Source organism: Convolutriloba macropyga, chromosome 11, assembly GCF_964194025.1.
Source record: "Convolutriloba macropyga chromosome 11, txConMacr16.3, whole genome shotgun sequence".
Lineage (NCBI taxonomy): Eukaryota > Metazoa > Xenacoelomorpha > Acoela > Convolutidae > Convolutriloba > Convolutriloba macropyga.
Window position 1 is genome coordinate 505,477 of NC_134478.1, and position 14,815 is coordinate 520,291.

General features: G+C 36.9%; 2 protein-coding genes across 7 annotated transcripts in view; one reads left to right on the forward strand and one right to left on the reverse strand.

Annotated features, from left to right (window-relative positions):
* Positions 1–3,080: 3,080 nt before the first annotated feature.
* Positions 3,081–14,815, reverse strand: part of LOC142349572 (uncharacterized) — a 29,762-nt gene continuing 18,027 nt past the window's right edge. For 4 of the 5 annotated variants that reach the window (XM_075401221.1, XM_075401223.1, XM_075401222.1 and 1 more), the window contains exons 4-6: positions 6,367–6,530; positions 5,646–6,085; positions 3,417–4,548 (exon numbers count right to left, since the gene is read on the reverse strand). In XM_075401221.1, the coding sequence (XP_075257336.1) occupies positions 3,879–4,548; positions 5,646–6,085; positions 6,367–6,530 (1,274 nt within the window). In that variant the 3' untranslated portion in view covers positions 3,417–3,878. Of the gene's footprint in view, positions 4,549–5,645; positions 6,086–6,366; positions 6,531–14,815 lie in introns of all 5 variants that reach the window. The other variant, XM_075401224.1, reaches the window with a different exon arrangement.
* LOC142349573 (uncharacterized) lies at positions 7,126–10,254 on the forward strand. Of its 2 annotated transcripts, none has more exons than XM_075401225.1 (5): positions 7,126–7,750; positions 8,339–8,489; positions 8,880–9,008; positions 9,280–9,442; positions 9,691–10,254. In XM_075401225.1, the coding sequence occupies exons 1-5, from the start codon at positions 7,743–7,745 to the stop codon at positions 10,011–10,013; spliced, it is 774 nt and encodes a 257-aa protein (XP_075257340.1). In that variant the 5' UTR covers positions 7,126–7,742; the 3' UTR covers positions 10,014–10,254. The 2 variants fall into 2 exon arrangements, with proteins under 2 accessions (XP_075257340.1, XP_075257341.1); XM_075401226.1 differs by having other exon boundaries at positions 7,127–7,641.

Consider the following 14,815-nt stretch of genomic DNA (forward strand, 5'->3'; position numbering starts at 1 on the left):
GTAATTAAATAAATAAATAAATGTGTTTCTGCGTAAACGCAGCGGAGCAGCATTAGGCTTTCAGTCTGCATTGTATTAAGAGTAGACTGTTCTCAGCTGTCCTTTTTCAATTATTCCCCACATCTCAGACTGTTCATTTGGTGAGCTTGAATGCTCTTTTTTGGTGACTATGGCCACTTTTTTGTGGGGTACCATTATTGCAGCCAACATTGGTTAGGCTATGGTCAACCTGAAGCCATAGTTAAGTAAGAGCTCATCCTTACACAGACAGCTTCACGGAGGCAGTGGATTGAACTCTCAATCATTGGCGTGTGAGTCACGCAAACCTTACCTCTAATTCTTGGAGCTGACATGCTGTTGTTGATGGCATTAACATACCTCTTCCTCTTTCTCTCATTGCGTTTGAATAGTGAGGGCAGACCTATATTGGTTTTGAGTTGCTATTTTTCTCTTCGTTTCTGAATAATAAAAAAGGGATCTATTTTGACTTCGAAGATTGCCAATTTGACAATGGTCCGAAGTAGCAGGAATAGGATTTGAAGATATTAACAACAAAAAGCCAATATGCATTTTAACTTTTTGTTTGCGTTTATTTCGAGTTTTTGCTTTTTTGGTATCTTGATCTTGTTGGTCTTTGAAAGCCTCTCTTGGCTAAATAATTTGTAGTGTTTAGATTTTATGTATTTTTTTTCAAATCATGCACTCAAAACATTGAAACAGATTTTTCAACTTATTAGTACCGATTTTTGTTTATTTTGTGCACCTGGTCTTGTTTGTGATTGAAAACTCAAGGAAGCTAATTTCGTGAGTAGAAATTGTATAATATTGTGCCGGGATATATCTTAAACAACTGGTTTTTGAAGAATTTACTACTATATTTGTCTGAAAGTCTCAAAGCAAAAAAACAAACGAGAGCTAAAATAGCAAACTTACGATGATTGTTGTCACCTAATTTCAATAAGTTGAATGAGTCATCTTTTCATGAACTTTAAAAAAACACGACTTTTAAAAAACAAACACTTGAGGAAATAACAAAAATTGTATTTCTATTTCAACTTATTGGCCTTGACAGATTTAAACTAATTTTTTATGCTTGCACTATCAAACTTGCTAAACTGATTGGCATTCTGATTTAACGGAAATTTTTTAGGTGTCCATTACATGTTTCCATATCAATAAAAAAATTTTACTCAGTTAAATAAGAATTTTTATTAAAAAAATTATATTTATATATTCAAAATTTTTACTTAAATAAATATAAGATCGACTTCAATTTCAGAAATTGTCTTCTATTTATTTCCGTTTGGCTTAAATGGAGCTGAATTTATCACACATGGGAAATTTGTAGCCAGAAGAACAGAAAATAACCGTCATTTGAGAAGAAAAGGGGAAAATGTTATCTCCATCAACTTTGCTCTTTTCTCAACTGATATTTGGCTGATTTTAAACTTTTTCACAGAAAGACAATACATTACATAATCTTCAGCACTATTTTTTCTTCCTTTTCATTTGGGAACTATTATTAGGAAATTTTTTGAAATGTTTTTTTTTTGTCATAATAATTGGTAAAATGTTACCAGTGTGGCATAATTTCAGTTAAAATTTCAGAAAAATGGTAGTTCTGTTTGTAAGTTTCATTTAAACTTTTTAGTGTTTTAGTGGCTATTGAAATCAGCAATAAGGTCGTGTCCAGTCACTTATTCAGTTTTATATTCGATAAATTTATATCAAAATGAGGGTTCTAAGTCTTGCAGTTTTATATTAAAGAAGGTCGTACAAGAATTTGCTCTGAAAAAAGTGCTTCGATTTGAGCTTAGCAAAACTGATAGTGAAAGATCTTTCCACTCAGACAAAAAATTTTTTGACAAACTTGAGACGTATGTTAGAACATTCTTAGCTACGCATAATCCCATTTGTCTTCTTGAAAATGCACAGGGTTTTCTTATTTTGTCTCCACGTATCAACGTTATATTGACGTTGGTCAAAATGGTTGGAGACTTTTTCGGCAGTGTACCGGCCATTTTTAGTTGAGAAATAATTGTTCGTTCCCTTTCTTTATTACTGAGTCCTTAAAATATTATGCATGTTTGTCAAACTCTTATTGGGGAGCATCTGAAGAACACTTTCAACAGCCCAACTTTTTCGGAACCTTGCGTCAACGTAGGTGTCTTGAGAGCTGAGGTGTAGAAGAAATTGAAAATTTTGAAGTTGAGAAAATCTTAGTCCCAATTTTGAACGGTTTTCATTTGTTCTACCAATAATTTTTGAAACCTCTATACAAATGACATAATTTGATTACTGTTGAATAGTCTGCGCCCAGCCTTCATTGTGAATAAAGTATAATAATCTGCCGATTTGTCAGTTTTGTAGTGTTTTCGAAAGTTTTAAGCCGGCATGTTAGAAGAAATTGAGAATTTCGATGCTGGTCCCATTTTTGAACGGTTTCCATTTGTTCTACCAATATGCCGGTTTAAAATTTTCAAAACGTCTATACAACTAACATAATTTGATTACAATAGAATATTCTGCGTCAAGCCTTCATTTTGAATAAAGTATAATATTGTGCCAATTTGTCAGTTTTGTTGAGTTTTCGAAATTTTTAAGCCGGCATGTTAGAAGAAAGGAAAACCGCGAGAAGATCGTTGACTCTTTTTTTTCCTATGCTTCGATTTTAATTTCTTCTACGCTTAAGTTTCTATGAAACCAATATTGCCGAAATGTCTCCTTCAAAAAAAGTTTGATTAGTTCAACTATTTCTTGATTGGACGAAAAATTGTATTGTTAAAAGATTGGAGTCAAGTGTCCGGAGACCTAAAATTGGAGCGAAAAAAAGTACCCGTCAAATTGAAAATCTTAGTCACTTTGAAGAATGTAAAGACAGTAGTTGCAATCAATTGGAAATCAAAAAGTATCCAAAATTTGGATTAGACGTAGATGTTGGTCAAGATAAATTTAAGCTGTTGTCAACAATATATTACCTTGTTAAATCTTTTAAAGCAATGTTTTTTAAAGAACTATCAATGTCAATATATCTGAGTTTGATGGTTATAGCACCCCTGGGATTGAAAAGTGATTATTGATTGGATGGAGAAAAAAATGTATTTAGAACATTTGTAAGAAAATACAAAATTTAAACTATGCAAACGGAATTTTACAGCTGTCCCAGTTGAGAGAAAGGAATATTAAAAATGAATTTGAGAATGAGTTGTTTGTATACAAAGTTTGAAAGGTAGCAAAAGTATGCTTGCTGCTTGGTTACTCTAATTGATCATCCATTAATTCTCATTACTTGTTTACAGTCACACCTTCCGCGTGGGCATTGTGTTCGTGGGAAAGGTAAATGGATTGTTTGGTTTTATGATTGGGCTGCTAACGTACTGCGGCTGGACTTGACTCGGGCTCTGTAGCGACAGTGGTCGGTAGTTACTGCAATTCTGGGCTAACACTACTGGGGGTGTGTTCGGGTAGTAGTTTGGGTAAATTGGGTCTGGTGGAAGGTTCTTGGGGGATTTGGGGCTAGGGTTGCTTTGCGTGTTCATACTGCTACGACGCTCTACTTGCTAAAATGATTCTAATCTATTGCATTGTTGGGTTTCTGGATAAAACAGTCGAGTTTATTTGGTGCACCAATAGCGAGGGTTAGCTTCGAGTGTCGAAAATAAATTGCATTTGGGGTTAAGCTTGGGTAGAAAAATAAAGTCTTTGAAGAAAGGCTACAAATAGAGAAGAAGTTTTATGTGGAAAGGAAGTTTGAGATCAGTTCAGTACAATTGAGATACGAAAGAGCGTACGAAGTTTTCAGCTATGTTAATGCTACGAGAATAGACATAATCGAAGTAATTTGAGAATTGTATTTATTTCATAAATGATGCGGCCTTTTAATTTTCAGCCTTCGATTTCTTCGAGCCGATAATTGGTATGTGAAAGATCCAACTTTCTTTGGACGGCGATTTCGAATCTGAAATTTCGGGATTCCGCATTGCGTTAATATCTCGCATTTCGTACTGTTCAGAATAGGGAGTGTCACTGTAAATGTGATCGGGTGAATCTAAAAGGTCGTCGGGCGGTGGCGGGAATTCACCCGTTGGGGAGCACTCCTTAACGGGTGATAACATCCGGACACCATCATTCGGGTTATTTGCAAGACCACTGAAAGTGTTAGAGCGTTGAAGAGAATTGTTAGGAGTAGAACTTGAAGAGGGTAAAGGTAGAAGGTAGTAATTTGCAGAATCAGAAGTAACGTATTTATTAGCTTGACTTGGTACCTGTCGCGGTAAAGAGTTATGCTGGATCTCTGAAGTGTCGTCAATGTGTTGATCTGGCAATAACCCTCCGGTTAGACCGTTCCCATTACGAGGTAGAGTCTGGCCTCGTCGGAGGCTGTTGTGTTGTTCGGAGTCGTGGTACGGAGTGGGTTGGGGCAACATGGGTGTTGCCTCTTCGTTCTCGGGAATGGTGGCGAAGTTGGTGTCTCCGTAGTCGTACTCGTGAGACGAGAAACGGTTGTTGCCACGGGGTACTTGGTAGATCAGCCGATTCTCGTCATGTCTGAAATGGGAGTCAAATATGACAATAAAATAACTCTCAACGTGCTGTAGATATTTCCCGTCCTCGGTGAAGTATGCCCCTAGTAGTACTTTTTACTTCAACATAAACAATTGCGGTGGTTGTATTGCAACCTCTTCGAATTGTTATTGGCGGCAAACTTTTGGTTTGCGTGAAATCATAGTAAGTCACTAGTAATATTGAGTAATAACTGATAGATTAAGTTTTCATGACACTGAGGAGAGGAAACTAGAGTAAATACTTAATCAACATCAACATTCTGAAGCAGATGGACTTTATTATCGCTACTTTGAAAAGCTACCATGCAAAAGGTACATGCTCGACCAAAATAAAATTTTGAGTTCTTTATAACAAGATATTTTCATTATCTGCACATTTCAAGCATTGTCTTATCGGTACCCTTAAACATTTTTAAGTATGGGGAAATGTTACAAAATCTACCTTTTCTATCCGTTTTTCTGCATCGTAATCTAATAAGCTACAAATAATTAGCAGGTGTTTTTGTGTGTCTCCATAAATGCGACCAAAAACATCTGATTTTTATGAAGACAAATTGAGCATCGAAACTGCTATTAATAACAAGAAAAGAGAAAGACTTATAACCAAGCGAAAGATAAATGATAACCAAGCAGGTAAGAAAACAGAAATAAATAAATAAGCTTTGAATAATGCTGTAAGTAGTAAATATTTTGTATAGAAGCATGGGGTTTATTGACATGAGCACGTTTTTAGACGGAAGAGAAGCTACAGACCCGCAATTTATGGGGAATATAGAGCCCTGTAAATCACAAATGCAATCGTGGAAACAGTTTTGGAAAGGAAAGTGATAGCAGTTTGAAAGTAAGTAGTTTCTGTTAAAATTCAAAGCAACCGGGTAAAGATGGTGCAGAGAATCGTGGAAATAGTGTGAGGTCAGTTTTGGGAACACATTTAAAAGTGAGTGATCAATTATCATCATTCAAGCGTGATGCGTGAACAAGCAAACAATCAACACCGGCAGGCAACAACAAACAGTCAGTGGACAATCTAGTCGTTAGAACAGGTCAAAGTATCATCATCATCTTCTAGGCGTCACTAACGGAGTGCGACTGGAATGTGCTGGATCCATCATCATACTCGGATCTATACCCTCGCTCGAAGTCGAGTGCGAAGACATGTTCCTCGGACGTCTGGGAACGGGTGGGGGGTTCGGCATCCCTTTCAGGTTCCCATTTGCCATTGGGTGCATTGTTGGACCAGCGGCCATGTACCCGTTACTGGGGTGAAAATGCATCATACCCAGTCCAGACTCTGGCATTCCAACATGACCATTGGGCAATGAAATGGGGGATCCTCCTGTAATCATGTCCTTGTTGAGGCCATGGATGAGGTCGTAGTCTTTGTCGAAGCCGCGCGGGTTAGTGTTGCTTGAGAAGTACTGTGGGCCCATTGATGTTTTGATGGGTAGGGTGTTGTGGTGTTTGGGGGGAGGGGGCATCATCACACTTTGAGGAGTTGGAGGGTCTTCGTAGAGATTCGACTGAAACGAGAAATACCAATTGAAACTATTGCTCTTGAGTAGACCAAACTAGATCAACCCAAAACAAATGTACTGTAATATTTGAACGTCCCTTTGAATTTTCTTCCAAATTGAATAGCATCTTGGCACTACTTTTTTGATTTTTGTTTTATGCACTTGCTTTGAAATTAGCTAGTTTTGGTCGGGACTCGGTTAACTCTTTTTTTTTGTCCGTAAATCGTTATTTAATTTCATATTAATGCTAAAATTTTGACTCTTGAGCTATGGAAAGTAGAACTTACATCCTTGGCGTATTCTGGGTCATACATGTTCTGGTCATGTCCCTGGTCACTCACTCCGGACCTGTTGGCCTTACAGTACGCGTACAGGAACAGAATTCCCATGCCCAACGTCAGCCCCACTAAGAAGGTGGGAAGTGCTACCACCAACGCAAAAGTCGTCTTGTCTGAAAGGCAAATTTGATCTTCTATAATAATGCTTTCATAGTTCTCCTCATTATCATGTGACATTCGTTTCGCGTATTTTCCAAGTTATACATTGTGAAAATTGTCATGACCCTTGTAAAGTAGGATGAAATTTACACAATAGGGATTAGGAACTAAATTTATGAGATTTTTCGTGATTTTTGGCAAAATCAGACTATTTATTGAGGGCTGATTCTGCGACAAATCATTTCGGGAAATTCCCCTCCCGCGTAGATCCATATTTTGCCCTGAACAACCGAAAATGCGTCCGATTGTTTTTATTTGGCCTCGTAGAAAAATGTTTTCGAATTTATTGTTCTGTAGTTGGTCAGAACATTAAAAATGGTATAGTTGAATTTTATGCGACTGAAAATAATCAGCTAAAAATCAGTGCACAATTCTTGCAGCTTATAAGGTAATCGCTTCAAACAATAATAAAATTCACATTTGTTGTATTTCAGAATCTTTTATAGAAAACAAAAGACTTTTGAAGGGATTATAATTATTTTTGGAAGGCTGCCATTTTAATCATACTATTCTCTATTGGAGTATGCTACCTACAGAGTAAAGCTGCTTTCTCAAATTTGTATACCATTAGAGCATTTGACAGACTTTTAGAACAAACAGGTGAACAAAAAATTAAATGGCTCAGAGTATAGATTTTAACCAACTCGATGACACATAATTTTGATCGAGTTATACAAAATCTTGTAACTTGTAATGACAAATGCAATTATCTCAAGAGTTCTCCTGTCAAATTATCGATAATACTCTAGCATGTTGTTACTCACGGCTAATTCGAACATTTTTCACATTACGGGAATTATTATTAAGTAAAAACTTTCGAGGCTCGTGCAATTTTGTAATTCAAACAAAACGTTATTTTGTGCCAGTGTGTTTATTTCTGTGAAGCAGTATCGTAGAATAATCTTCAATTATTCATCAATTTTGGCCGATTTTGAATAATTGATCAGTTTGGAAGCAAAAGGAACTGTATAGTTTATTCCTAAACGGTTTTATTGATTGATATTTGGTCGCTTTCTTTATAATTTTTGTGGACTTATTGACTGGGCCATAATTTATCGTTGTTTGGTAAGAGTGGCTTAAAGCAAGCTCTCTTAAAATTGTCTGATCTATCTTTCAATTCTATAACATTTTCTTCTTTAAAAAACTTTAGCTTCGTGTGAACAGTCATGAACAGGTAGGTACCTTTCTTATAATTTGAAGCTACAAAAGAGGAGTTTTTTAAAATATTAATGACCCCGGCCTAAAGTGACTGGAACGTACATCATTACGATGTTCAGTTAATTTCCGAGGCGGGGGTACTATAATAGGAAACAACGGGAAACTGCGATTTTTAACAATTTCAAAATTATTCTGAAAAGGGATCTTTTCCGTTTGTGCTCCCCCCCCCCCCAGTACGTTATGCGCCCTGCAGTTACAGAGCTCGTGCCATTACATAACAATTCATTTTGTAAAAATATGGCACGCGTGTCTGGGGGGCGCAAATAATATGTACCCACAAAGCTGGGGGGGGGGGGGGCACAAACGGAAATAGTATATTGGATGTATTCTGCCCCACCCCCACCTCTTGCTTAGTGGGCATATAACTGTTACGCCCCCCCCCCGGGGGGGCAGGTGCAATGTTTTACGCAGTATCCTGCTATATAACACCACATAAATTGTCATGGTAGGGGACATAATAGATCCATTATATGTTAAGACTATGCTGAATGGCTGTCGTTCATTATTTGAGAAATGGGGCTCTAGATGTGGTTGGTCTTTTTAGCAGTGATTTGGAGATGCCCGAAATAAGGGACTTTGCGGACTACATTAGAGAGAAAGTGTTCGGCATAGACACCAATCGGCTAGTTAGACTCACTTCTCTGCCGAAAGCGACCAGCCCAGTTTACTGCAAAGTTTATTTCACCAGCTCAAAGGTTACTTCTTTTCCTCTTTTTAATCGGTTGTGATTTTATTGATACATTAGCAACTGACAAAAATGTGATCACCTAAAAATGGTTAATTAATAAACAGCGTTTTTGTTTTACTAAGTGGTCGATTACAAATTATGATCTCGTGCCACGCTTCAGCTCTTCTGGTTCCTCTGGATCTACGGGTAATCCATACACTTAGTTCTCGATTTAATTGTCGGGGGATTTACTTTTAAAAATCTGCTCGTAGTACCAACACATGCTTATGAGCTTTGATAAGAATCCCGGTTCCATTATTTGGCCGTCTTTTGCTTCATGGAACCCTGACCTCGTTTTTTGTTTAAAGTCAGTCTTTTTATGCTGGAAATTGAGAGGCTAAACAAGTGATAGTTTTAGGCGGTGAAACCAGTGAAGCTGAATGATGCGAAGAAGGCTGTTGCTTTCACTCTGGGACACGAGAGTTCAGTGGATATTTTGGAACGACCTCTCTGGCGGTGGTTGATGAGAGCGGGATTGACCCCTAAGGCACTCCTCTCATATTTCACTCGTTTTCTATCCATAAGAGTTAAAAAAAATGTTGAGAAAAAAAAATGTTCCCATTCTGAGAAAAATAAACCATTGAAATGGAAAATCCGACGTCTTAGAGAGTGTTTTAAGTAATGTTTCTCAGCCCGCAGGATGATATAATAATAGTTAACTATGAAACAAAAAAAAACGTTATTCGCTTGAAATGAGTTTCGACAAAAAATAGTTTTTCCTTATAAATGAAAACGGGTGAAGTGTCGCAAAAAATCAGGAATTATCAGCGCACAAGCAGAAGGGAGATCAAGCGTGGCTCCTCTTAATCCAGACCCCGAGAGACGTTGTGGTGCAGCCGGCTCACTGGGAGGGAATCATAGACTACGTGCAACACTACCACCCCTCTGTGTACATGGCAGTATACACCCACGCATTCAGAGGTCACTTTTATAAACGCTTCCGTCCTTATTCAGCTAATCGCGACATAATGAATTGAATTTCAAACTTCGTGATTTATTGCTTGGAGCCTAAAAATCTTCACATTTTCATCTTAGTTTGAAATTTCTCATATGATATCATCATTAAAGGCTTCGGTAATCTTTGCCAAGACTTGAAAAGCAATCAAAAGAAGAAGTTTCGCCAAATAAAGAGAAATTTGTATTTGGTCTTAAACTGTGTTTGTTACTAGTTCGCCAGACGCCTCTCACTGAGTTTGAAAAAGACCTCGGATTCCGATTCAACACCTGTCTCAACGACTCCAATCTATTCATGAGCGAAGCCAGACTCCGGAACAGATTCCCCGAGCGCCACTTGCCTGCCAGCATAGCTGAGACACGATTGTTCCTCTATTGCCAACTTTGCCTAGATGACAAGTTTTTCGGAGACGGGTTTGTTCGACAGTTCGATCACCAGAGAGGTGCCAAGGAATACATCATGCCTAATTTGGACTTAGTTGGGGATAACTTTGAATTGATTCCCTTCACATACGATATCCCAGCTACGTTTGATTGAATATTTCATTCACTCTTTCAAAACTATAATCGAGAGTTAAAGGCAGTACAAACTAATTGAGTAAATTTAAACTCATCATTGTGAGTTTCAATTTGTGCAAAGGAGTCGGAAATTTGTAGCAGAATTCAGTTGTTACTTCGTATAATGTTTGCATTTAGAAGTGCAAGTTAGATTGTGGATGCTGTTCTTGAAACTAAGTTTTCTCATTTTTCCTGCCACTAGTAAAGAAAAAATAACTGAACGTCTTTTTTATCCTCAGTCTAGATTTTGATCGCCCATTTTTTATATCAATTAAAACTGCTTATCATTAAATGTGCTATTTTTTCGATACTATTTATATAAGAATGTTTTCTCTCGTACACAAAATAAAAAAAAAAGATTTTGCGAGCAGTCCACTGAGCAAGCAGTCGTTAGACACGCACTGTTTCGGACAAGATTAATCCCACAATTTGATAAAATATTAGTTATTATTGATAAATTTTCACGTCAACCAGTAAAGTCTGATGGATACAATGATACAACAACCCAACCCCCCCCCCCCAAAAAAAAATAATAATTTTACGCGTATACCTGAGTTAGCATACGAAATTGCCCAAGTCGACCCATTAGAAATAATAGAACTTTTTTCAAATTTTTTCGGGTGCGCTGAAAATGTTTGCAGTATAGTGAGAGAATTCTTACATAACTTAAATGAAAAAAAATCTCTAATTCAACAGAAATGCTTCTTTTCTAGTAAATTAATTATTGGTAATTTGATTTTTCTGGTAATAAAGCGTAAATAGTAGAATTGTGAACCCCATAGCAGTGATCATTGATATTTTGAGTACACTATTCCAGGAATACTCAGAAATAGAACAAAGACTGAAACATTTTGAGTCATGCAAACGTTTTCAGGAGATCAGGAGCAACTACTGCAATATGAAAAATTAACGAAACTGGAGTTTGCAACAGGGTTTACTGGAATTTTTGCTGAGAAGAAAACTTTCTACCAATTGAGGAAAAAGATTGAGGATATAAAAAATATCAGATTATCTGAGAAGTATCGGAAATCTTGATGGCGAAGCTGCAATAGAAAGTTAATATGCAGAATTTCTTTTATTGATACGAACGGTTCTCCAATGAGATAAATGGACTGAAATCTATCTTGGCTGTGACTTAAAAGTTTCTGTTAATTATTTATTTTTTGGAGTTGACTAGACATTTAGGCTTGTTTGAAATTTATCAGTACTTGAGATTAAAGTGTACGTCAAAAAAATGCGTGCTCGTGTTTTCCTACTGAATGCAGATATGGTTTTTGTTTGAAATAAGATTTTATAATTGTTAATCGGGTTTGTTAATAGCAAAGCCACTTTCGAGGATTTTTTACAGTTAAGCGATAATGCTCCTAAATGAAAATGACTTGGTACCGAAACCTTCTCAGATTTTGATATTTGTTAATCTGAAAAATTACTTTAATTATTATTTATTTGTTTGCGCTATACTGGCAATTCAATGCAAAATGTTCACTTTCTCTCGTCACTCCAGTTTCCTGTCAAGTGAAGCCTTAAATGTTTGACATTTTTTATTTTATGTTATAGAGTACACAACGTTGCCTTTGTTTTTAGGTTTCTTCTAATTGAGTTTGAGACTGTACCGATCAGAACCTCAAGATGTTTTTGTCTAGTGTGGTGTTTAAGTGATCTTGTTGTTAAAAAGAGGCTCCGAGCAGTCGTTGATTGCTCCCGAACGAAATTTGAAGCAGTCATTGTAAACTTGTGTCTTTTTATGTCAACTTTTTGCTTGGACATTTTCTAAAACAGTCATCGATTTCACTTCATGAGTGACTTTTTCACTGTTGACTTTGGTGCGCATTCTGAAATGAAGTGAATTGCTGAAATAGATCAATGGTGAGCGTTGAACGTACATAACGCGTGTAGTGTTAAATGTCACCGACTCGCATCTGAGAGGGCACTAGTTGGAACCCCACTGAAGTCACAAGCTTGTGCACCTTAAAAGTCTCCCTTGCATATGCCCCCTTCTACATTTTGTGCATCGCAAGGCGTTCGGGAGCAATTCGTCCGATGTTAGTCTGTTTATGTTTTTGATTGTCTTACTTGAGAGTTTACGTGCAGAGGATTTTACCGTGTAATCATCGAAATAACCAATAATAGAGTTGCGGCGCATTCGGTGGTCAATCGATACTTTCGTGGCATTTCTGTGAAGACTATGAAACTACAACCCTCGAATAAAATATATGAATATTAAAATTACCTCTGAAATAAGTTGTATAATATAAATGGCCTGCCTGCTTTTTGGACAAATTTCGTGGATACTGGAGTTGAGGCTTTGTCGAAATAGAAATATCTGGTCTTTCTAGTATCCCTACATTAATTATATTTGCTGCAATTTCAGTCTTTACAATAATCCTGCGAACTTTAAATTAACCGTGCAAACAACAACCCTGATAATTTCAACTTATTTTTTGTGTTTCTAATTTGATTTGTAATTTTGTAAGATTGTTTGTTATTCTGGAGTGAAAATGGTGATTTAGAATCACAATTGGTGTGAACAAAAAAACAATGCTCAAAGTTTTTTTAATAAAAACGATTAAAAATGAGTCTAATCTCTGTACAACTTCCACGCTGCCATTAGATTTCGTGATAAATACATTTTTTTTTGAAAAAGTGCTGCAATAATTAGGCGCCACACTTAAAGTGATGCATGTATTCGGTTCCAGTGGTACCAGAGCGTGATCACGTAGTTATAAATTGACTTGTTTGTACATGAAAAAAACTTCTTTTTATAACTCGGCCATAACATGTTCATAACTTCTTATTATAATCGAGGTCCCCTAGATAGTTAAACTAGATTGAGTAAAACGTGACTTAACACTGACATGTACCTGTGTGGTCGTCACAATGTTCTGTTTGTTTGTTCTAGATATTACTAGTTATTGTTAGTTATGACCGCGCAGCACATATGCAGTATCTATCATAAATTTACTTAACCATGTAGTTATAAGTGAGCGGTTATGGCATTTGTGCGCACAATAAATTAACTTCTCATAGTGGTAAAAAGTCTCACATCACAAGTTTTTGCAGCTTTTTATTTGCTTTGATAAGCACGTAAAATGAAAACTACTTAGATTAAAGCGAAAGCTGCGCTCGTTGATATGCGTAGCTTGTTTTTATTTACTCGTACGCGTGTGAGGTTATTGTAGTGTTTTTTCACGTGCTAATTTGAGTAACTTGATATATTTGTAGTATGATAATTTTGCGCGTGTGCGTGTGTATGCGTGGTCACATTGTTTACTCTGTAATCAACTGGTCAATAACCACTAAGTAAGAGAAAGTGAAAGTCTGTAGCCTATTTAGGGGAGGGGTGTTTTTCAGTTTCATTGTGCTCTTCATTGTTCAGTACCACATTTTTGAGAAGTTATTTGTCATTTTGTCGTCTCAGGTATCCATTGAAATTCCCTTTTAAAGAATCTTTCCTGTTTGTGACCTCCAACTTTGTGGGCGCTTTTTATTTGCACCCCAAGCTCACTCACGAGGTGTAATAATACCTAGCGATTTGATTTGACATTATTAACCGCAGGCGCGTAACATACAACTGGGGGAACGGAAACTGGGGTCTTTCCCATTATAGACACCCCATGAAATTATAGCCCCCATTATGGTATAATTAGCATGATTGGGGGGGGGGGGGGGGGGGGTCGGGGGCTATAATGGGAAAGACCCGGAAACTATCCGTGTATAAAGTTTTAATGCCTCCGGGCCCTGCTGTTTTGGGCCCAAGGGTCAAATACAGTAAACTCTCTGGTTGCCCAAGCTCTCTCCTTTATGGTCAACACAATTTAGGGTTAAACCGTTATACTAAGTTACTAGATAGCAATTAGTCGCTATAACTGTGTTCTTGTTACTGTTTTGAACAATAGTGTTCTTTCTCTCAGATATCAGTCACAGGAGTGAGTTTAGACTTGAATTTCAGCTACAGATAGAGCATGTTATCGTTTTTGGTATATTTGCCAACCAAATCAAGTTCTTTCAAGATTGACTATATTTATGCTATGATATCTACATTTTAACATGAATTTATAAAAATGATGACAATATAATACGCACTTCCGAGTTCTATTCAGACGTTAAATGTCAGACATGCTGGGTTTGAACAAAAAAAATCTGTTTGTTCAAAAATCTAGACATTTTTCAACATTTCCAAGTTCCTTTTAATTAAACCCTAAATGTTGAAGTGACGAACAAAACTTTTCCATCAGAATCTTGTATATCTGTCGAAAAGATTAGAAATCTAGAAAAATGAATCTGATGCCTGAACTACCCATGATGCACCAATGCGGCTAATTTCTCCAAGAAATGGACTCTAATTACAGGCTACCCTCTGTTCAATTTAACGCTAATATACAAAACAAAAGAGGAAATATAGACGAGGAAAAACAGCAGCATATCCCTTTTTATGGGTATTATATGAGACTTTTTCCACTAATGAACATTTCACCATAAGCATTTATGCCTTAACATTTGATCCCTGTTATTAGACCACTTCTGGGGGGAAATTCTAAGAATACATGTCTGGTTAGAGTAGACTGTCTGGCCTTATTCTGAAGTTGTGTACATGTTCCGCGATTGGGAGCTGGCTCTACTGTCTGGATGGATTATGACCATCAGTAATTCACATTTTCTGAGCTGTTATCGTATGGTATATTACTGTCGATATAAGACCTCACAAAAAGTCTGTCTAAGTCATTAATAGTGCAAAAATGAGTAGTCAGCTATCTGGTCACATCTGCGTATGAAAAATTTTTC